The sequence below is a fragment of the Ctenopharyngodon idella genome, chromosome 18 (genome assembly GCF_019924925.1).
Source record: "Ctenopharyngodon idella isolate HZGC_01 chromosome 18, HZGC01, whole genome shotgun sequence".
NCBI classification, from domain to species: Eukaryota; Metazoa; Chordata; class Actinopteri; order Cypriniformes; family Xenocyprididae; genus Ctenopharyngodon; species Ctenopharyngodon idella.
The window spans coordinates 2,297,145-2,321,537 of NC_067237.1; the positions used below are offsets into that span (position 1 = coordinate 2,297,145).

Here is a 24,393-nt window from a genome sequence, read left to right on the forward strand (position 1 = left end):
TTTAGATAAATATCACATTTGTGATCAGTCTGACGCTTATTCATTTCACTTTTGGTGTGAAAGGGCCTTTACATTTGCCAAAAATAGAACTTATTTTGTTGTTATTAAAAACAAAACTGAGCAAGCCCAGCCCAGGTGAGAAAAACTAATGCATAAGTAATGTAATGCATTACTTTCCATAAAAAGTAATGCAATTAGTTACTTTTTAGGGAGTAATGCAATATTGTAATGCATTACTTTTAAAAGTAACTTTTTTGGTTACACTTTACACTGTAAAAATTATTTTCATGATTTGTTATAACATTTTTTTCTTTTGTCAAATCAACTTAGATAATTAATGTAGTTCAGATAACATAATATTTTGAGTTTCTGTTGATTAAATCAATCACCTTCATTGTATTAACTCAAATTTTTAATTTAAATGAACTCAAAATTTTAAAGCAACCAGATAACTTATTTTTAAGTTAAACCAACAATTCTTTTTTTCACAGTGTAACACTTTTTTGGTAACACTTTATTTTACAGTGTCATTGTTACATATGTTACATGCTGTTACTATAGTAATAACTATAATTTATGCATAATTACATGCAACTAACACTGAATCAAACCTAACCCTAACCCTATAGTAAGTACATGCAGTTACTTAATATTACTCAGTACTTAAATGTATAATTACAGCGTAACAAAGACACCTTAAAATAAAGTGTAACCTTTTTTTTTTTTTTTTTTTTTTACAGTGTCCTTATTACACGTTACATGTAGTTACTGGAAACTATAAATTATGCATAATTATGTGCAACTAACTAAACCAAACCCTTATCCTAACTATAACCTTATAGTAAGTACACATAGTTAATTTTTATTACTCAGTACTTAAATATATAATTACACTGTAACAGGAACACCTTAAAATAAAGTGTAACCCTTTATTTTATGGTAACATTGCACTTACTCAAATAAGTACTGAGTAATATTAATTACCTACATGTACTTACTATAGAGTTATGGTTAGGCTTTGGTTTAGGGTTAGTTACTTGTAATTATGCATAATTTACTGTTATTACATAGTAAGTACATGTAGTAACTACACCACCTTAAAATAAAGTGTTAACCATTTATTTTTGTAGTAATCAGAATTATGCCACAAATGCTGTTGATTGAGCTCAACGTGTATTTAATGTTCAGTTTTCAATTCAGTCAAAACGCTCATTTAAACCATATTTGTTTCATGCATTTTTATACATTTGTTTATGTCACAATATTCTGTCACCTCACGTTTCTTGCATCCATGGGTTTCATATGCATTTGCTATTGCCTAAGCAGATGCAAAAGCAGCAGAAAGGTGAATATCAATGGTATTAAATGGATGTGAACCCGGGGGTGACACCAAATCTGCTCCTGAACGCAGAACATTGTTTGGACGCAGAACGCTGCGTGTGACTCGAGAGCTACAGGCTTTTCTCAATGAGGAAATTTAAATAAATGCACAATACACAAGGTGCAAGAAGAATTAGTATGGGAATGCTTTGAGGGAAAAACATTTACCTCCTTTTAACCCCCATCCACCCCGTCTAGGGGTTAGTGGGGTCAAGGTAGTTTGTTGGGCGCTTGTAAAAAGGGAACATTTTAACAGTCCTGGCGAGGAGTCGGTCGGGGCATATTGGGATTCCGTGCAGGTGATGCAGAATCAAAGGTGTCTAATAAAGATTCAGGAAGGACATTCAGCTATCAGTATGCACAGACAGGGCTGTTAGTCTTTGAGCCGGAAAGGGTCGCATGCTAATCCACACCCGACTCAGCGTTCAGCTAATCTGCTCAGGTGGCCTCGTGGCTTTTGAAATTGAGACGCTTGTCTCTCTCTATGGTCAAAGGCTGTGCGGAGGGGGCTTCCCTCCCGGTTCATTAATTTACATGCGCTGAGGAAGAAAAGACATTCTCTGATCTCATCTCCAGCCCTCTCTGGCTCATGAAGATGAGGGAACCTGAGGAAGACAGACAGATATTGTTTGTCATTAGCACTACAGACTAAAAGAACAAGATTGTCTGGTGTTATTGTTTCTGCTTAAGTATCTGTTGACACGATACACTTAATTTTTCTTGAGGGTTGTACAAAAGCATTCTATGAAAATCCACTTCATCACGAAATCCACTCACATTCACATTCGCATTCGCATTCAGGTTCTTTGGGTTGCAAAGCACATTCTAAAAAAAAAAAAAAAGAGTTACCTCTGGGATTGTGAACTGCATCCACAAAGAATGCAAAAATAAATAAATAAATACATATTAGTGGTGTAATGGTACACAAACATGACGGTTCAGTACGTACCTCGGTACTGAAGTCACGGTTCAGTACGGGTTATGGGGGGGGGGCAACTAAACATAAAATTGTTATATTACTAAGAACATTACAATAATATTAAAGGTTATAATTAACGATAGAAATATTAAATTCAGTTGCTATTTATTTTTAGATATAATAATCAACACTAAAAAACAAAAAAACAACATGTAAATTGCACATAAGGCATGTTTTGCATTAACTTCTAAATCTAATTATAAAATCATTACTCCAGTTCATTTTTGATATATATTCATTTACACAGTTACTGTCATAACTTGTTTTCATGACAAATTTATTTAAACATATAATAAATAATTAAGATATTACTAACATGTAAAGTAAATGTAATGAATATATAAGCTAATATAGTGCATATATTTAGTGAAATGCTTAACTTCTCTAGTGAACTAACATGCTGTGGACACTGAATGACTTACTTGAGGTAAATGTAATGCTACGCTAAATATTATTCTTTTATTGATGTCTTTCCGCGGTTGAAACTGGTTGAGAGATTACACGCATATCTAGATCGTCTGTTCTTCTTCTGCGCTTCTTCCTGTTGTGGCGTGCCTCCTTCTGGATTGGAGTGTGAATCGCCTGTGACTGACTGTATTCGTCATCTGACTGTATGCACCAAACCGTGACGGCTGTACCATACAGTTCAGGACGAAAACATGTACTGTTACGCACTTAATAAATCAATTTCAATCAATCCTAATCGTAACTACTATGTACTTGCATCAAAAAATAAGTACACTGTACTAATTGTGTTGTACATATTGTATTGTAAAACATGGTAACACTTTATTTTGATGGTCCCTTTTGAACATTCTGTTGACTATAAGTAACTTTGCAACCACATGTCAACTAACTCTCATTATAGTATTATTATCATTATAGTACTTCTTCCGAAAGAGTACAGAATCTCCAGATCAAAACACTGGTGAAGAAGAAGCAGAAAAAAGCGATAGAAGCATTGCTTACTCTCATGTAAAATAACACAATAATCAAACATTAAAAAGCATATAAATTGAAACTGCCTAACATTACTGAATGAAATGTCGAAGCTTTGAGCATTTTGATGGACTCAATCTACTCCATATATGTTTTGATCATCATTCTGAATCCGATCCGGGCGTAGGCTTTGACAAAAATGCAATTCTCTCAGCTTTTTGTTGAAAAATGAATGTGTGAAGCTAGAATAAAATGTTTATATAAACATTTATTCTAGCTTCATGCATTCAAAACACTGCTTCATGAAGCTTCGGAGTGTTATGAATCTTTTGTTTCGGAGCGCCAAAGTCACGTGATTTCAGCAGTTTGGCGGTTTGACACGCGATCCGAATCATGATTCGACACAAAAGATTCATAACGCTCTGAATCTTAATGAAGCAGTGTTTTGAAATCGGCCATTACTATATAAGTCGTTATTTTGTTTTTTTGCCGCACCAAAAGTATTCTCGTCGCTTTCTAATATTAATATTGAACCACTGTACTCACATTAACTGATTTAAATATGTTTTTAGTACATTAATGGATCTTGAGAGAGGAAATGTCATTGCTGGCTATGCAGGCCTCACTGAGCCATCGGATTTCAACAAAAAAATCTTAATTTGTGTTCCGAAGATGAACGAAGGTCTTACGGGTGTGGAGGGTGAGTAATAAATGACATTATTTTCATTTTTGGGTGAACTAACCCTTTAAAAAGTTTGAGTACCAAGCTATTTATGCCTTAGAAAGTTCTAAATGAACAGTTAATAGAATTTGAATCATTATGAGGAATCAGAACCAGAATCATCAAATACTTTCCGATGCCCATCCCTAGTTTTCTCTTTGTACAACCTGATGTTGTACTTCACATTTTCTGCATTATCGTGGCTCCCTGATTTAGCCATGTCAGTGGGGGCAGGGATGGCATTGCCCTTTGTATCTGACGGGACCTTCTGTTCCCCATAAATCCTACTGCTGTCCTCCCTACTTCCTCCGTCTCTCCCTCAACCATCATCTATATGTCTCTCTGCTCTCGACTTCTCGTCTCCACTCCCCATGACTCCAGCGATGGACTTTTAGACTGCCTAACCATGATACCCTCCAGCCCCCCACCAATTCTCCAACGACCACAGCTCTATAAAGCTGCTGCCAGGTCTTTGCTGATAACCACAGTCTTGCCTCAACAGCAGGCTTTATCAGATGGGCAGTCGGTCAGGCTGTGGACGCTAAGATCAGCACTGGAGACGGGCAGTAGCTCAGAGACCTGCGGCTTCTGTCACCACAGACACTCCAGCTGACATGCTATCTGTTGTCACTTGAAGAGGAAAATAATAGTGGACATACTTTCTCTTTCTTTTTGACTTTACCTTTTTCAACATGCAGGGGTACTCTTATGCTTGCAGATTTAGAAATAGTTCATGTGAAAATTAAAAATATGTGGACGTATTTTAAGTAAACGTGGACTGGGGCTGTCAAGCTCCAAAATGACCAGAAAAACAGCATTGAAGGGATAGTTCACCCTAAAATAAAATTCTGTTATCATTTACTCACCCTCAAGTTGTTCCAAACCTGTATGAATTTCTTTCTTCTGTGGGACACAAAATAAAGTATTTTGTAGAATATGAGTAACAAAACAGTCATTTCCCCCATTGAGTTCCATAGTATGGAAAAAAAAAATTGTACCAACCAACCAACCATCCATCCATCCATCCAACCAACCAACCAACCAACCAACCAACCATCCATCCATCCATCCATCCATCCATTATTCATTTAAGCAAATTTTGGATTTAATAAGTTTTATGTGTCATTTATAATGTCTGTTATATGGAAGCTTGTTTCCGCCACTGAATAAAAAAAATAAATAAGTAAAAAAAGGTAATTGCGACCTTTTATTTCACAATTCAGACTTTTTTTCTTGCAATTGCAAGTTTACATCTCACAATTCTGACCTTTTTTCTCAGAATTGCATGATATAAAGTCACAATTGTGAGGGAAAAAAAAGTCGATCTTCTTTTCCTCAGAATTGGACTTTGTATCTTGCAATTCTGACTTTATTTCTCACAGTTGTGAGTTTATATCTCTCAATTCTAAAAAAAAAAAAAAAAAAAAAGTCTGATTTTTATTTTTATTTAGTGGTGGAAACAAGCTGTTACAGTACAGAAGGGTCGCAGACAGGAATTAGTAAACAGGTAGTTTATTGACACCAGTAGAGTGGAACAGCAGTGAAAGTGGATATAACTTGAATAGTGATGATGAATGGAGTGCAGAATGGTGATACTGTCCTTTTGGGTGGTTGCAGTTGTGGAGAGCTGGAGTGACGCTGGAGAACCTTGACACGGAGAACGGAGAACACTCACACACTGACGGAGAATCACACGAGGAGAACAGGAGACGCTGGAGACAGGTAAGTAGATCGCTTGGAGTCCTTAAGGTAAGCATACAGGTAAGTGTAGATGCAAACGAGACCAGACATGGAGTGAAGAGTGTGAGTGTTCTTTATACTGTGGGTGATGAGGTGCTCATGAGGTGCAGGTGCCGGTGATCAGTATTCTGGTGACAGTGTGCGTTGTGATTGGCTGACGGTGGAGCCTGGCGTGTCTGTGACACAAGCTTCCATAGTTATGAAATACTTTATGTTAGTCAAATATGGGCTTTAAAAATGACTGGACTCATGTTGTCCCTTTAATTTTACAGTTACGTACAGATGATCTAAATGAACTACAGGACACACGTCAAATTATTATTTGCACCGCAACCATGCAGTCATGCTGAACACTTTGGTCTTGATAAATCTTATCAAAGAGAGCTTGCAGCTTCTTTGGAATGGAAACCTCTCTTTTCTACAGACAGATAACACTTCAGACAGATAAATCTAGAGCAGACGTATGCTCTTGCCCTGCATTAATGCTGATTTATTCACCGCAAAGATGCTTTAGATATGCTGATACCAGTTAACCTATTCCTGTACCCAGCAGTTCACAACATGAATCAAAACCCCACTGAAAATGGGACATCGTTTTTGAGTCATGCGTGTGGCTGTAGATTGCATATCAGGTTTCTAAAGCAGAGCCAACAAGAATGCACAATAGTCTGAAGGTCCGTTATGCTTTGGTCGCAAAAACCGCATTGTTTCATCAATCTTAAACATTCTTTTCAAGAAGTTAACCGAGACTGTCAACAACCCAAGGACAATGACTGTTTACTGTACACTCACAATCTTCCACACAATTACATGTGATGGCATGTGCTTCTGGCCAAAGGAAGTTGATTTGCCTATTTCAATAGACCTTTATGTATTAACAAATTGTTTTGTATGAGGTATTTTCCCTTCGAATGGGACTCAGAGGCTGTGCTTAGAAAACATCCCGCAGACGAAGACTGTTTGTGGTCAGCTGGCCTCTTAGACGCAGATCGCAGTGAATGGTTTTGGAGATTTTTGAGTGGTTGATTCAATTAGAGCATGAATCAACAATTTGCTTCTGCATGTTTACTGGCTTTTTTATCAGGCCAGAGTTGATCCTTGATCGTCTTTCTTTCGGTAAAACAGAAAACATTGATTGATATTTTAATTTGGACTCATAAATAATCAGCCATTTGTTTTGTTTTGAGTATATTATGTTATTAAAGGGGTCACATCATGAGAAATCAAACTTTTCTCTGAGATAAAAGAGCTATGAAAACATACAAGATGATAGAAACATGGCTGATTTGTTTTTAGGAAACAATTCAGCACAGATTGTTTCATAACTCTTTTACAAAGAGCCTGTTATTGAAAAATAGAGCATTTGAACACTATATTGGACCTGAGAGAAAACCCTACAGCCTACATTTACATATGTAAATGTTTCTTAGAAAATAAAAACTTCACTAACATTATAAGAGGACTTCAGGAAAATCCAAAAACTAAAAAAAAAAATGTCCTATGACCCCAATAAGGAACGGGTTGACTCAGCAAAGTTCTCTACTAGTGTGTCTCTTTCTTTTCGTCTCTTTTTTGACTGTCTGACTTCCCCTTCTCCTGGCCTGACGTCAGAGTCCCACCGAGATCAAAAGAACGAAAATGCTTCTCAAGCGCTTTTCTTCAACAGAAACTCAATCTGCCTCAGGCCACACAGGGAATTTCATATGTAAAAATCTTCGCTGATCACCGGTGGTAAGCGGTCATGAATTAAACCCCTTAAAAGACAAGAGAGCTTTGACACAAAAAAGTAGTTAAATATATATATTTCCATCACAATTCTGTGCTTAAAGTGCTGCAAAACTGCAAAATTAACCTACCATCTGTGTGGCTTTCCCAATAAAAATCAGCATCGCAGCTTTGTTGTTTGCTCAGGAGTTAGTCAGAGAGTTTTCAGTAGTTTGTGCTTCTGTTTTTTTTTTTTTTCTGTAGAGGGCGAGTGGTGGGATGGCCGTTACTATGGTAACACATATGCAGCCTCCTGCAGTGTTCCACCCACAAAACCCAGCTCCACCCAGACCCCTGTACGCCCACCACATCACCCTGCAGGAGGTGCCCAACGGACCCGAATACAGCCCTAACGGTAAGAGATCAGGAGCTGTGTGTGTTGGGATGAGTGTTTGCAGGACATAAAGGGAATCAAGGGAAAGTCTTACGGTATATTTTCTGAATTATTAATAAATGATGTTTGGACAATCATCATTGGATGATCTTTACATTATTTTATATATTTTATACTTTGTGTACAATTTACCTTTCTTGGATTATGAACATTTTTAAAGTAAACAATATATTTATATATATATATATATATATATATATATATAAATGTACGTAATGTGTGTGTGTGTGTATACATTTTATATATTATTATTATATAGCAAATAATAAATGATATATATATATATATATATATATATACACACACACACATATATATATATACAATTATATAAAATATATATTTATTTTAACTATATATATATATATATATATATATACACACATATAATTTACTATATGTATATAATTTACTATATATATATAATATTTAAATGCATATTAAAGAATAGTGTCAATGCAGGCAGATCAAAGCACTGTTGAATATCAAATGTCAAGTCAAATGTCAAGTGTCCCCAACTAAGCAAGCCAGAGGCGACAGCGGCAAGGAACCCAAACTCCATCAGGTGACATCAGGTGGCAGACAAGTGGCAAATAGGTGTTTAAATGGAGAAAAAAACCTTGGGAGAAACCAGGCTTAGTCGGGGGGCCAGTTCTCCTCTGGCCAACAGTGCTTTGTTACGATTCAGGTAGCTATCATAAGTCCGACAGGATCGCAACATTCAAAGTATTTATTCCAGTTCCATCCAATTGAGGATCGTATTCATCACGGCGGTATGGACGGTTGTTGAGGAACTGTGTCGTGGCTGTCGTGTCAATGAGGCCCTCACAGTGGATGATCTAGTTGACTCAATCTCTGCTGATACTTCAGGGCTGCGTTGTGGTCGTGTCATTCCATCCAACACTTCATCTCATTTAAAATTCTGTTTCACTTTAAAAATATCACATTTGAGAAGTACATTGTGTTGCAAGCAGTTTCACATTGATTCTGAAGTGCAGGAATACAGCGTGTCTCAGAATGAGGTCAATACACTCTCGACACAATGTAAAGTTGAGGACTGTTTGGCGTAACACAGATTTTTGTATGTGCAACTATGCAACGTGCATTTGCGCGCAAACACACACTTCAGTTTTTGAGGAGGAGGAAACTGTGAGGCATCTGGTAAAAGCATCTCTTTGGGGGTCAATGTCCCTGTCATCCCCCAGAGAACAATGTTTTCTCTGCCACACTCAGTGTATGTGTGAGTATGTGTGTGCTTTATTTGTGTGTGTGACGGTAGATGGGGGAGGTGACTGCATGCTCTGGATTTTTTTGTCCAGGACATTTTTTTAATGTTTATTCAAAATGAGTACATTCCTCCCAGTGTTTGACATCAGCCTCCCTGCTTTTCAAAATGCTGGAAAAAGTGGCGACATGCGCCATCTGTATGTATAAATGTGTGTGTGTTGGGGTGGATACAGCAGTGGCACCAACTATCAGTTGACACCTCCCCAAACGGGACACAAGGCCACAAGGGTACAAGGGCGCAAGGGCTCAGCAGCGGCCGTCCTTTTCCCAAGCCTCAGGGCCCCTTGGGGAGCACAAGGAGGATTGGACCGGGTCGGGTTTGATGGGATTTGCTGATGTTTGTTGCTGGAGACACTCACTAAAAGCCTCCAGCTTTGCCTGAGTATGTTGCACCATCATAAACAATGTCAACTGGAAAGAAACGACCTCTTGAACTTTTCCTCGGAGGTGATGCATGTGAGGGCCGAGCGCTGTGAACGTTCTGATGTTTGGTGTTTTATTTAATCCGATGGGCCGTGTGTTTAGAGAGTTTTTTAGGAGGCTGAAACATGCCAGCAGAATCCAGAGATGGTGTTTCTCGGTTGTTTCTTTAGTCATGGGTGAGGCACAGTTTAGTCAAGTCTAAACCAGCGAACGAGCTCGCCTGTGTGAGACGGTAACCTCAAAACACACTCTTGAACTGTCATCCAAGCCACCACATACAAAAACCGTTGGACTGCTACAGCTGTTAGTCAGACTGAAACGGGCCGCCCTCCTGTCACCCTGAAGCGCTTGTCTGGAGCAGTTACTCTGACTTATACTTACCTTATACTTTGATCTAAAGTCATCAGACATATGCATGAGAACAGTTGGAATAATGCAAACTTGAAAAAAACTTTGTGTGACCATTAAACATATATCTTTAAATACATGACATAAAAAAAATAAATAATCAGAAATGGCATTAAAGTATGTTTTGGTTCACCATGAATGGTTGTCAGTACATTTGGCAGTATATTTGAACCATATTTCAAAGACAGTTATTAAATTTCATATAAAGATGTACTAAAGTCCTACTTAAAGGGATAGTTCACCCAAAAATGAAAATTATCCCATGATTTACTCACCCTCAAGCCATCCTAGGTGTATATAACTTTCTTCTTTCAGATGAACACAATCAGAGATATATTTAAAAATGTCCTGGCTCTTCCAAGCTTTATAATGGTAGTGAATGGGGGTTGAGGTTTTGAAGCCCAATATAGTGCATCCATCCATCATACAAATAATCCATATGGCTCCAGTGGGTTAATAAAGGCCTTCTGAAGTGAAGCGATGGGTTTTTGTAAGAAAAATGTACATATTGAGAACAATAATAAGTGACTTACAACAGTTGTACGCGAGAGAGAGTGCCGTTCCAGCGTGTGATGTAGGACGTCGACGTTGCGTAAGCTCAAGTGAGAAGCGACGAACACGGAAGCGCAGAGGAGAGAGAAAAACAAAATGCCGGTCACGAATTAGAAGTTCAAAACTAGGATTTTTTTTTTAAAGAAAAAAGTATTTCGCTATAAGACAAGAGGACATTGAGTTTTTTGCCCAGCCTTATTTATTTGATAAATCTGCATCTCCTATTGATGACGGCGCACGTAATCTTATGACTTTACGTAAGTTGAAGCATCCCGGATAGACGCATGAATGCACCATTTTAAGGCATTTACAAATCTACAGTATAGCTAAAACAACTCATTTCTTTTCACGGTTTTCCATAGCTGTAAACAAACACATGGTTCTCGCAAGAGTCGCCTACTCTCACCGAAATTTATGCTACACCGACGTCCTACGTCATAACCCGGAACGCCACTCTCTCGAGAACGAGCGTGCGGCTATTACTGGAAGTTCATTATATGTTCATTTTTTCTTACAAAGTCCATCGCTTCACTTCAGAAGGCCATTATTAACCCCCTGGAGCCATATGGATTACTTTTATGATGAATGAATGCACTTTTTTGGGCTTCAAAATATTGGGTCCCATTCACTTCCATTATAAAGATTGGAAGAGCCAGAATATCTCAGATATACATATATATCTCAGATTGTGTTTGTCTGAAAGAAGATAGTCATATACACCTAGGATGGCTTGAGGGTAAATTATGGGATAATTTTCATTTTGGGGGTGAACTATCCCTTTAAGTGCATTTAAAATAAAGTTGAGCTATAATACGTTTTTATTCAGTTGTAAATAACATGCAATTAAGTGTCTGAAAATTTTTTGTTCAGTTCACACTTAAAGGGATAGTTCACCCAAAAATGAAAATTCTGTCATCATTTACTCACCCTCATGTCGTTCTAAACCCGTCAGATTTTGGTTCATCTTCGAAACACAAATAAAGATATTTTTGAATGAAATCTGAAATATTTCTGTCCTTGCATTGAAAGTCTATTCCCCCAAAACTCTAATGGTTCAAAACGTTAGAAATCCATATGAATCAAACAGTTTAATCCAAGTCTTCTCAAGAGAGACGATTGTGGGTTTGTAACAACATGAGGTTGAGTAAATGATGACATAATTTTCATTGTTAGGGGTGAATTATCCCTTAAAATATATAATTTTAAAGTATATTATTTCCATTATAAGTACTCTGTTTAAAAGCGTATTTTACAAGGAAAATTAGCCATCAGTTTGTCATTTTAATACACCTTTTATTGGCCAGCCACTGCCTCGCCACGCATTTGAAAATTAAATTCAAGCAGCATCTGTGATTTGGCTTCCCATTGCTTTTCACCCGTCATTTGCTTGAAGTTTAGCATTTCGCAACTTTTTGATGCTCTCACGGCTCTCCGCTCCCACATAGGCCTTCTGATTAGCTCACATTGAGAACAAATGGCTCCACTTACTCTACGCTGTGGTCATACATGGTTAAAACTAATTCGGTGCATGACGTTATAGATGTTAAGCGTTACCTCAAAGCTGACAGACTGTGTTTTTTTTCATCAGGGATTATGTCGGTTTTTCCGTCATTTTCACGACAGCAAATATCTTTCGGGAAGATGTGACCAAATGTTGTTCCTGATGTAATTTCCAAGGAGAACGCTGACTAAAATTCTTTTGACTGCACGATTTGGCTTTCCAAATGTCATTTTTTCCTCTGTACTTTTTTTATACGATGCAATCACGTGCAAAACCTTAGCTCTGACTTATGATGTTTAATGAATCAGTGCCATATTGTTGCATATGAAGGTGGAATTTATTGCATGATTATTGGAACAGCAGGCCGGCCTTTGGTTTCCAGGTGTGCCGTGAAACGTGCCGCGCAACACACCATAACACTCACAGACACGCGCAGACGCCCACGTGTTTTCAGACAGCTTCAGCGTAGCTGTACTTGTCCTGCATCTGTAGGCTGTAGGCGCAGGTGCTGGCAGTTAAACCAGAGACAAGCTGTAAACGGCTTTTGTGTACTGCACATATGGGACCTGTATGTGGAGTGAGAAAGCTTGTGTCAGTTTTCTGTTGCACCTCAAGTCCATCAAGAAGTCATTATTTGTCGGTACTATGTAGTGCATTAGTAGACTACACTCTTCTGTTTAGTATGCAAGCAACCATGTAACAAATAGAGTTGACTCTTGCTCCAGATGTGAATGCTGCTTGTTACAGATAAGCCATGCAACCATTATGCAATAATTTTCGGTAACACTTTATTCCGATAGTCCACTTTAGACATCCTACTAACTATAAGTAACTTTGCCACTACATGTCAACTACCAGTCATACAGTATTAGTAGACTGTCTGCTACTGTCTTGGGTCCCCATGAGGAAAACAGCTTATAAATCATACTAAATGATGTTTTAAAATGTAAAAATGCAGAAGGTTTTCTATGATGGGTCGGTTTAGGGGTAGGGGTAGGGTTAGAGCGTAGAATATACAGTTTTTACAGAATAAAAATTAATATGTCTATGAAAAGTCCCCATAAAACATGAAAACCCAATATGTGTTTGTGTGTGTGTGTGTGTGTGTGCTCTTTAAACACACACACATTTGGCCATACTGACAGCTGTGTTATGCAGCTCTGGCACCTCTGGCTTACATTGTACGTGATTTGACAACTGGACATTTGAATATAGGAGAAACTGCAGAACTGATGTTGAGAAGTGTGTGTGTCTACACACATTCATGATGTGTGGAAGCACCTTCCAGTGTGTGTGTGTGTGCTAAGCCTGTATCTCTGTATATAGATGTGTGTGTTTGGAGGAGAGTGCTGTCTCTGATGAGGGGCACGTCCTCGTGGGCCAAGGCCCATTTTTTCTGGGTTAAAATAAACAGACGACTGGCGGGGGTCTGGGGGTTATGGGAAAGGAGGAAACAGTGATGCTAATCAGTTCTGCACACACTTCCCCCAACTGTAAAACAAAACAAGAGAGAGAGAGAGAGAGAATTTCAGCTATAAGTGCGCATGAGCGAAAGTTTAGGACTACAGTTCCATTTAGTAAGGTCAAGTGTCGAAACTACCATTAGTTCCTCTCCAAATCACTTTATTTCTTCATTATGATTTTCGCAAAGCTGATCCATGTAACATGATGTTACAAAATCAAATGTATAGGCAACAGTTACACAAGCAGAACATTCAGAATTTGCATAATTAAAGGGATAGTTCACACAAAAATGAACATTTTGTCACAGACTCACCTTCGAGGTGTTATCTGTGGAACATAAAGGATCTTAATGCAAAACATAATGTTTTAGCTTATGTTTTCTATACAAAGAAAGTGGATGGGTATTTATTTATGTCTTAAAAATGCAAAAAGCACCATAAAAATTACTTGGATGGGGAACAGACGTAAAATGTCATTTGTGGTTGTATTTGTCACACTTCTTGCAAGAACATAAAATTGTTGGGCGAGTGTCAGAGAGTGTCAATGATGTCTTAAAGGAGTATTCCACTTCAGAATTAAAATTTCCTGATAATTTACTCACCCCCATGTCATCCAAGATGTTTATGTCTTTCTTTAGTCGAAAATGAAGTAAAGTTTTTGAGGAAAACATTCCAGGATTTTTCTCCATATAATGGACTTCACTGGGGTTCAACGGGTTGAAGGTCCAAATGTCAGTTTCAGCGCAGCTTCAAAGAACTCTACACGATCCCACTATATGGAGAAAAATCCTGGAATATTTTCCTCAAAAACCTTAATTTCTTTTCGACTGAAGAATGAAAGCCATAAACATATTGGATGACATGGGGGTGAGTAAATTATCAGGAAATTTTAATTCTGAAGTGAACTAATTCTTTAAAGGTTTAAATCTGCTTTCATTGTATTGAATAAAACAGTCCAAGATCTCCTTTTATGTTTCACAAAATGAGAGAAAGTCATACAGATGTGAAATAACATGAGGGTGATTTAATGAATACAGTGTTTTAAAAGCACACGGCCTGCGTATCATAGCATTCCTGCAGTATATGATGGATTTAATAAGACCGCAGGCCCCTGACCTCTCAGATCAATGGACTGAGGAGCGGCAGCACCGCGGCCTGCTGTCAGACGAGGACTATTGCGTGTGTGTGTGAATGAGAGAAAGACTGGGGGGCAAAGACGCCTAGAGAGGGGAGGAGGAGACAGGGCGAGATGGAGGGATGTAATTTAATTTGCCACACAATGGGGTGAATAGCAGACACGTGGTGGAGCTAATGGAGGAGAGAGATGTCCTTTTTAGCAGTGCTAATTGATAAGAAAGAGCTTAGCCTTTGTTCAACCAGTCCCCCATCGGTAAACACCCATCTGCTTTCCAGGGTCCTCATTAACTATTCTACAAACACACACACACGCTCACACGCACGCACACACACACCAGCAATAATACACAAAGACAAGTGTGTCTGCTACATTTTTATGTGTGTGTGTAGAAGTGTAAATGCTTCATTGTTTAATGATCATTATCACTGTGAGAAAGTCAATAATAATTTCCTCATGTTGCTTTATTTTATATTGCAGCATTACAGTACTGTGGGGTGAAATGTGTGGGCGGATACTTTGCTTTTCTGTTTTTAAGGTATAGTCATATATATATATATATATATATATAAACTCACTTTGCACTTATGCCAGACATATCATTTGCTTGTTATGCATATACATTTTTTGGTTTGTGTCCAACAAGCTCCAAATATAACGAGAAAATAATCCATTAATCAATGCCGTACCACCCATTTTTAAGGTATTTAATGTGTTAAAATTAAAAAAAATAAAATAAAATAAAATAAAATAAATTATATATATATATATTTTTTTTTTTACATTTTGCATTATCAGGAAAAAAAACAAAAAAAAACAAAACTATACCATAATGCTATGACCGATACAAATTATCTCTAGCATAAATGCTATTTCATGTCATGCATAAACTCCTCCTGTTAGCATCCATGGCTTGTTTGTTGATCGTAGCCATTATCCTGATGTTGTGCTGCTCAACTCTTGCCCAGGCTGATCTGATACCTCATAACTGTCGAAACCATGACAACAGCACTGTGGAGATCAGAGAAGCTGTGTCTGCACTGAGGTCTTCCACCAGTGTCTGACTGAGAGGGTGGCTGCATGATTGAAGCTTAATGAAGTCCTTAACACAGCCTGACTCTCTCCTCAGGGTAAATTCCCATAGAACTATGAAGAGTTCTGAGGCAAAGCACATGCTTCCAGTAAGTGTGACGGGCCAGAAAGAAAGAGCGAGACGTGTTTTTCCTTTGCTGTATCCTGGAGACTGCTTGTTTTGGGGAGTCAACAACTTAAGATGTTGCTTGCGATCCAAGTTGGAGAATGAATGAATTTTAATTTTATGAATCAAAACCAAGACTCCCTCGTGTTCATGCAGAATGTCTTATAATTCCAGAAGCTTTGGCTACCTACATTGTAAAGAGTGGGAAGCTACAATCGCTTTGTTGAAGAGCAATTTTTACCTGATTTAAACCATAAAATTATCTTTTTTTGAAGGTAGATTAATGTATTTAGGTTGAATCCATGATACTACATTTTTTTATTTGACTAAAACCATGTTACCATATTTTTTCAGTGTACAGAAGAGGTTTCTGAGAAATCCTGTTACCCTACGGTTCAGAACCAGTACTTATCCTGGTCAGGACCAGTTAGTAAACATTCATTTTTGACTTATTTTTTTTCCATCTTATAATACAGTGGCCACAAGACAGAAGAAACATGGGAAAATTAATCCATGACAGTGAACATTAGGATATATCTGACCACTGTATGAAGCAAAAGGCCAATGGCCAGTCGGTCATACAACAGTTGAAACCTTCATGGTTTAAATACACTACTGGTTAAAAGTTTGGAACAATTATAATTTATGCTTACCAAATCTTCTTTCAAAAACAATTTCTATTCCAAACTTAAGAATAAAAGAATAGTTCACCAAAAAATGAAAATTATCCCATAATTTACCCTCAATCAATCCTAGGTGTATATGACTTTCTTCTTTCAGCCGAAAACAATTGGAGTTATATTAAATAATATCCTGGCTCTTCCCAGCTTTGTATTGGCATTTAAAGGTTTTTAAAGGTCCAATCCTTCATAAAAGTAATCCATATGACTTTAGTGGGTTAATAAATACCTTCTGAAGTGAAGCGATGGGTTTTTGAAAGAAAAATATCCATATTTAAAACTTTAATAACTATAATCACTGGTTTCCGGCAATGGCCGTACACGCGTTTACGATAGAGTCAACATAGGACGTAGGCATAGCTCCTTTTCTCTTATATCGAAATCCTCTGACATTTTTCTTTAAAACTTCTTGTTTAAAGGCCTGTTCACACCAAGAACAATAACTATAAAGATAACGATAAAGATATAGTTCTAAAAACCATTCTAAATATAAAAGAATAGCACTGTCCACACCACAGCTATAACGATAATGATATAGAGAAAGGATATCGATGGGATCACTTTCACAACGATTTTTCCAGCTGTTGAACGATAAAACACTGACAGCAAATCAGAATCCATTCGAATTTAAGGGCTTGCGCATTTAAAATGGCAGACGACATTGCGGAGAGGTAATCGCCGAGGTCCAGAAAAATCCACCACTGTTTGACAAGTCAAACCCCCTTTTCAAGCATACTTTAAAGAAAATGAGTATATGGAAAACAATCGTCATATCCTCGGAATAAATGGTGAAAAGTATTAATGATGAGATCATACCAGGCTAGCAAACAGTTTAACACAAAATAAAATTTTCGACAACATTGTCTTGCTTCCTTTGAAGTTGCAGTGAAAAAGACTAGGCGTTGTTTTTATTCCACTATATTGACTTTGTCAGCTAAATTCCCTGTTAGATTAGATCGATTACACTAGCTATTCACTCCAAACATAGCATGCTAAGGACATCTGCTGGTTAAAGCTGTGTAAATGCAACAAGAACAGCAAAAACATGTTGTACACACTTTGAAACCACAGCGCGTGAGCTAAGAATAAACAGACCGTTATTGTTTGTTGGTGTTGACGCAAATATAGTTATCGTTATAGTTATCGTTCTTGGTGTGAACAGGCCTTTAGACTTCTAATTCGTGACTGGCGTTTGGTTTTGCTTAATCCTCTGCGCTTCCATGTTTGTCAGTTCTCACCTAAGTTTACGCTACGCCTACAACTCGACTCTCTCGTGAACATTTCGTACGGCCGTTGCCAGAAGCCAGTGATTATAGTTTACAAAGTTTTAAATATGGATATTTTTCTTACAAAAATCCATCACTTCACTTCAGAAGGCATTTATTAACCCGCTGAAGTTGTATGGATTACTTTTATGATGGATGGATGCGCTTACTGGAGCTTCAAAAACTCTATTTAATGCCATTACAAAGCTGGAAAGAGCCAGGATATTATTTAATATAACTCCAATTGTGTTCGGCTGAAAGAAGAAAGTCATATACAATTTTCATTTTGGGGTGAACTATTCCTTTAATAGATTCAACAACAGAGCCATGGCATCCAATCCTACGTGATACAAGTCAGAATGAGATTATTAAACTAGTATCAAAATAGCAGTGACAGACTGCAGGCTGGGAGTATAAGAAGAAAAAGGGCCACTCAGCAAACCTCTGGCTCTGATATTAGTCAGCAACCCCATTAGTCTTAATGGCCGCCTCTGGGCGCAAGGGAGCCTGGTCTATCCTTTTAAAACTACATACAAGGAGCTCATTAAGACTTAAAACAAAGCGGAGTAGTGAGAGGGGGTCGAGCGGACGAGTGAATGAGTGAGTGACAGAAGGGGGGGACGAGATCTCCTCCTTCCATTAAGATCCCCTCCCCCTCCCAGCTCTCATTGACGGGTTCTTGCGACCACAGAAGCCCCATAAAGGCTCAGCCATTTCCATAATCGCTCATATCTGTCGGATGAAACACTATCCAGACAGCTTAATGGACACTCTGTAGAATCCCTGTTTCAAAATCCATACCTAATCAATAACGCTGGCTCCCCGGCCTCTCAGCAGCACTTGCAGATGTGCACCACCGTACTTGCAGCCTAGTATTGACCCGGCTAATAGGGTTATTCTGAATACAGAGACCTGAGCTGGTCACATTTCTTACATCAGGTTTCCATCGCTGAGGCTCTTTGTGGAAAATCCGGTAGGTCAGAATTAGTTTTACCGAAACGCAACAATCGGCGATGACGTGGCTAAGTGTTCAAGGCAGCCGTTCCCACAGTTGTCAAAACCGTTGGGCTCCACTTAGGAAACGAGCGGATCAGCACATGAAAATTGCAAAGGCAATCTGTTACCATGGCAGCTAATTAAGTTAGAGCAGTCACAGGCCCTCATCCCTCCGCCTCCATTCACCTCCTTTTAGACGCGAGTCAATCTTTCCTCAAATCCATAAGTAGGGTGATTTGATTTATTAAATTGAATTTCAACTGTTCACAACATGAGTCAAAACCAACCAGATATACATTCATTGAGGTTTGAGCACTGTTTTAAAGTGCACCAGTTGTGCTTTTTTGTGTAATACAGGTGTTTGTGCATGTAAATGATCTGCAAAACACAAAAGGAGTTCATTTCTCCAACAGAAAACATTTGCCTGAAACACCTCGTTTGTAGTCCTGCAATTATTTCCATGACTTAGCTACGTCACCATTTTGCACATTTGCATAATTCCCGCCTACTGGCTGCTTTGACCCACCCACAAAGAACAGTTGGGTAAATGATTTCGCTATTTTGAGAAAACACTTTCACTGAGAGGGCAAAAAAAAAAATGGAATGGACTTCTAATACCAATTATATCAGATATACACCATAGATATAATAGTGTTTAGAGCTGCTCATGAAGCATTGGGAGCTGAAACACACAGGTTATGGTAAGGGCCATTACATTTCTTACCAATCACAACAGACTGGGCCATCTAACCAATCAGAGAAGACTGGGATTTTCAAAAAGGCAGGCTTTAAAGAGACAGGAACTAAAACAGGCAGAGGGTGAAAACAGGTGCTTGCACAAATCACAGTATGGAAAAAAAAGGTGTTTTTTGAACTTAAAAGGGGACCTATAATGCCCCTTTTACAAGATGTAATATAAGTCTCTGGTGTCCCCAGAATGTGTCTGTGAAGTTTCAGCTCAAAATACCCCACAGATCATTTATTATTGTTTGGCAAATTTGCCCCTATTTGGGTGTGAGCAAAAACACAACATTTTTGTGTGTGTCCCTTTAAATGCAAATGAGCTGCTGCTCCCGGCCCCCTTTCCAGAAGAGGGCGGAGCTTTAACAGCTCACGCTTCGGTTGCTCAACAACAACAAAGCTGGAGAATCTCACGCAGCCAAAATGAGGATTGTCAGTAACGGTGTTCAGCCTTACATTGTTCAAACCGGAGTCGACACTGATGGAGAGACTCAGGAAGAAGTTACAACTTTTAGAATGAAACTGGACGTTTCTGAATGGTTAGTGGATAAATTTATGTAGTTGCTGTGGAGTTGATTCAACTCATCGACTAGCATGTGCCGTCATGTTAATCTTTCGTGCAAATCCAGCGTTGAATTGACCCTCGTTTGTGAAGCAGTCGGGCGTAAAATGACGGCATGACAACAACACTCTACTACAACAACTCTTCCTCTTCTCTAAAGCAGCCCAACATGGCCTCGCCCCCTTTGTTGCGTGTTCTCGGGGTGGGGTTTATCTACATTTTGGGGTTTGTGATGTCACTAACCCAGGGAGAAGCTTGTTGTAGTCCCTACCAGCTGTTTGTTGTAGTCCTTAAAAAGTGATTTCTGTAAAAGAAAATATCTCCCTTTGCATTGAATTTTGAGCGTCGTAACTTTGCAGATGTTGTTTATGTTCAAACAGCAACATTACTAACTAAAGTTAAAAAAGTGAAATCATAATCAAGGAACCCTTTAAATCATGTAAATGTATTCTAGCAGACCTCAAAAACAAAATTATGAACTTGTAAATGAGCATTATGGGCATTTTAATGCAAATAAAGTGGATTTTTCCAAAAAGGTCCAAAAGTTGGCAAAAATTCAAATCCAGCGCTGTGGGTGTGGCGAGAAGATCCTCTGTAAAATCCTGGGTTGGATTTTTACTGATCTAGTCAAGGTGGGCAGGAAATACGCTGAGGTGTTTATGAGGGCTGGGTCGAAGTTATGAGAGCGCTTGTTACTTTCAGATCATTTGCAGACTATTAGCCAGACGGGAGACATATCTTTTTATTCTCTTTTGTTCCTTGAATGATTCCGGAGCTCTGGTGAGAGTTCAACTGAGCATAGCATCAGCCATTCACAATGACAAATTAGATACTAAAACACGAACCAGTGCAGATTACACTGTTTATCTGTGTTTTTAAATAGACCAAATAGTTTTCTTGTCCTTGGCAGCTTTTCCTTGAGAGAGTTAGGTGTGTCACATTCATCATTTGGAGGTCAGCATGTCTTGGCTTTTAAAATCTTCTAAAGAACAGCACATGCAAGTATATGGATGTTTGTGAACTATTATGGTGATATGACACTTTCAGCAGTAGATTGCATCAGTCAAGTTAGGCAACTGTTTTCATTAAGATGAAGAAATTGCTCAAGACTATTCACACAGATAATGGACAAGATGTGATCTGCGTTTCTTTGTGAAACTGCTCTCTTTGTCAATATCAGCTTCTCTGTGTGTAACAGTAAGTGAAATTAACAAACGGGAAGTTCCCATTACTATTTAAGTGGCATTTGTGCCCAATAAATGACCAAATTTGTTTCCAGGGCAGATATAATCACAGCTTTGTGATCCCTGATTACTGTACGCTAAAATGCAACACACCGTCTGATTGGATGAGCTTCACTTTAGTGCAAAAAGAAGGGGTGGGGATGCAAAAGCCATATTTGAAAAAAAGAAAAAAAAGAAAAAAAAAGAAAAAAAAGAAAAGAAAAAGTGTTTACACATTTTTTTTTTTTTTAATGCCATGTGTCAGAAGCTGTGTGCTGAGTCTTCTGCACAGCCAATAGAAAACAAGATGAAAACAATATATATATATTATATAAGTTCATTTTAATGGATTTCCACCACAAATGGATACATATAGGCTAGTTATTAGTCCATTTTATTGTTGCTGAACTGTGAGCACTGAGCTCACAGCTGATTAGTCGGTTTAGTCAACGTTTTGAGATGACGAGCTGCTTCGACGCTTCCAGTGCCGTGGCGTCGCGTGCGTCGCGTCATAGGTCGCGTCTAGTGATAGATAGCTGAGTGGAGTGTAATTGAATTGGATTGAATCAGCGAGTAACGCCGCCCCCTTTACGCGGAGTTCAGCCTCTTCCGTACCGCACACAGAACCGCCCTGGCCGGGGTAACTAACAGAGGGAGGGAATGAAAGTCTGATTGAGATAGAACGGAGAAAGAGAGAGGGAGGAAGAGAGACACTTCAATACTTCAGAGATCGGATCTTGTTAAGGGAAAACCTGTGTAATTTCTAAGAAACTCCCGGCACATAGACGGACTTTGGAGGGCACGTTTGGGACTAAAAACATACAAACAGACTTTGTACACTGAATGCGTGACCATGACGGCAGCTGTCGATATTAAGCCGTTAACTATAATAAAATCTGAAAAAGTAGACGGTAAGCAGCCTTTGTTTTTTTCATCGTTATCGATTTTATATTATTGCCAAACGCGTCTTTGTCACTTGTCCAGTCAGTTATGAGTAACTTTTGTGTATACTGATGTCTTGCCTTTGTGAAATGCATTGGAATCGAGATACATTCATGATTTGATGTCAAACAGAACATTTCCTAAACTCGTTGCAACGTAAAATGCTTTTGATCTGTGAGTGATAGACAGGTATAACAACCTGCATGTGGCGCTCCAGATGTGCCAGTCATTGATTTATTGGTATACAAATAATCTTTATTATGTAATATAGTAACATTATCCAGTTTATCCCAGATTTTAACCCAGATAAGTGAGCACATGCAGTTTACTCCTTGAATAGCCTAATTTCAACCAAGTCAGTGAAATATGTTTTATATTTGGTCACAATAAGATCCAATAAAAAAGTTCCATAGAATAGACTAAGGTAATGTTGCACTGCCAGGCAAGGTATTGATGATGCAATAATGCATTTCTTTTTAATGTTGCATTTAATGTAACAATAATTTTAAACTTTATCAATTTTATTATGTGAATCAATTAGTTATTTATTCAGAATGGTGTTTCCCTCCCCCACTAGGTACAAATGTGACCACCGATCATGATGAGGCAGCAATTATAGATTATTCACACACTTTTTAAATGTTATAGTGATCAAATATGTTATGTGTATTATGACTTGCATACATGATGCCTCCTTTTATGGATATTTCAGATTGAAATTAACAGCTCTGGTCATGTGACAACTTGCACCAGTCATGTAAACACGCTCTTATGAAATTTAGTCAATCTTCACTTTTATAGTTGACTTCTTTGCAGATGTCGCAAATGTTATCGGCAGGGTTAAATGGGTTAAATACTGTGATGTTGCATTAGTATATTCAGAACATATTTTTGTTGTTTTATTGTCATTTGAGCAGCTATATTGATTCAAAACTTTTACTGCTACGTTGCAAGAATGAGCGCTATATACTCATTTAGCAAATACTGTGTCTGTCATCAGACTGATGTTGACTGCCACACATGGCCTCTCATGACATGACACACTTTGCCGCCTCACATAGTCGTGTTTCATTTCATGCATGTCCAGCAGGCTTCAAGAGTGATTATTTGTATATCAAACTGACTTTCAGAACATTGCGTCATCTAATGTGCTTGTGCATTTAGTGTAAGTTAATTATTTGTTCATTGGCTGAGCCTTGGGCTTTCTTTTCTTTTTATGCAGATATTATGGGCATCCTTGTTACTAAGTGATTTAAAGATTCCTTCTTTTCTTTCTTTCTTTCTTTCTTTCGACTTTTGTGTTTTGATGTGAGTGTGCTTGTGCAATCTCACGCATGCTTGTCATGGCAGGGAAATTCCCTTTTGACTAAAGAGTGGTCAGTGTCAACTGAATGAAGTTTGTCATGATGCTGCTTCACTGTCCATTCATACCACATCCATTAACCCCCACCGCTGCTGACCCAGCCTGGCTCAGGAGGGGCCGCATGCCTGACCAGGGTGAAGGAAGGGAGGGAGAGAGGGAGGGAAGATGCCATGCTGGTTAAGTAGTCAGCAGTCTCACACTCCCCCTCTGTACTCCTGAGGACTGGAATAAAGCGACGAGTATGCAAGTGGGATGTTAGTGTTAGCACATGCCTTGGCCCAATGTACTTGTACTCTTTAAGAACATGACCCTCTTCTTTGGCCCGGAAGGGCAGGGTGAGTTCAGTGGCCGCTAGTTTCCCTACGATAAAATGCTGACTGGCTTCGACCACAGCTGGTGGCTATACACACAGAATTCCGACTTACTACCTCTCTCACACACCACCAGCTGTTAATACATCATGGAAAGAGGCATTCGACTTTTCAAGCATGTCAGAACGAAAGCTAAAACATAATGACGATGTGCAAGATGTGATATGAATCATTACCACCCTTGCATATTCTCGCATGCACACGGGCCGGCTCTCTTTTCACACATAGTCACAGAGTTTACATTTACAAATGCACTGGCACATGAGCATGTGCAAACATTCACCAACACACAAGCACAAGCTTTCTCCTCGCATGGAAAAACAGTTGTGTGCTGTTAAAAAAAGTGCTGATACTTGCAGCGGGGGT

General features: G+C 38.5%; 1 protein-coding gene across 8 annotated transcripts in view; it reads left to right on the forward strand.

Moving 5' to 3' along the window:
- ets1 (v-ets avian erythroblastosis virus E26 oncogene homolog 1) overlaps positions 1-24,393 on the forward strand; it is a 50,697-nt gene that overhangs the window by 3,430 nt on the left and 22,874 nt on the right. For 6 of the 8 annotated variants that reach the window (XM_051870183.1, XM_051870182.1, XM_051870177.1 and 3 more), the window contains exon 3: positions 7,728-7,878. In XM_051870183.1, the coding sequence (XP_051726143.1) occupies positions 7,728-7,878 (151 nt within the window). Of the gene's footprint in view, positions 1-7,727; positions 7,879-21,969; positions 22,263-24,393 lie in introns of those variants that run through there. The other 2 variants (XM_051870181.1, XM_051870180.1) reach the window with 2 other exon arrangements.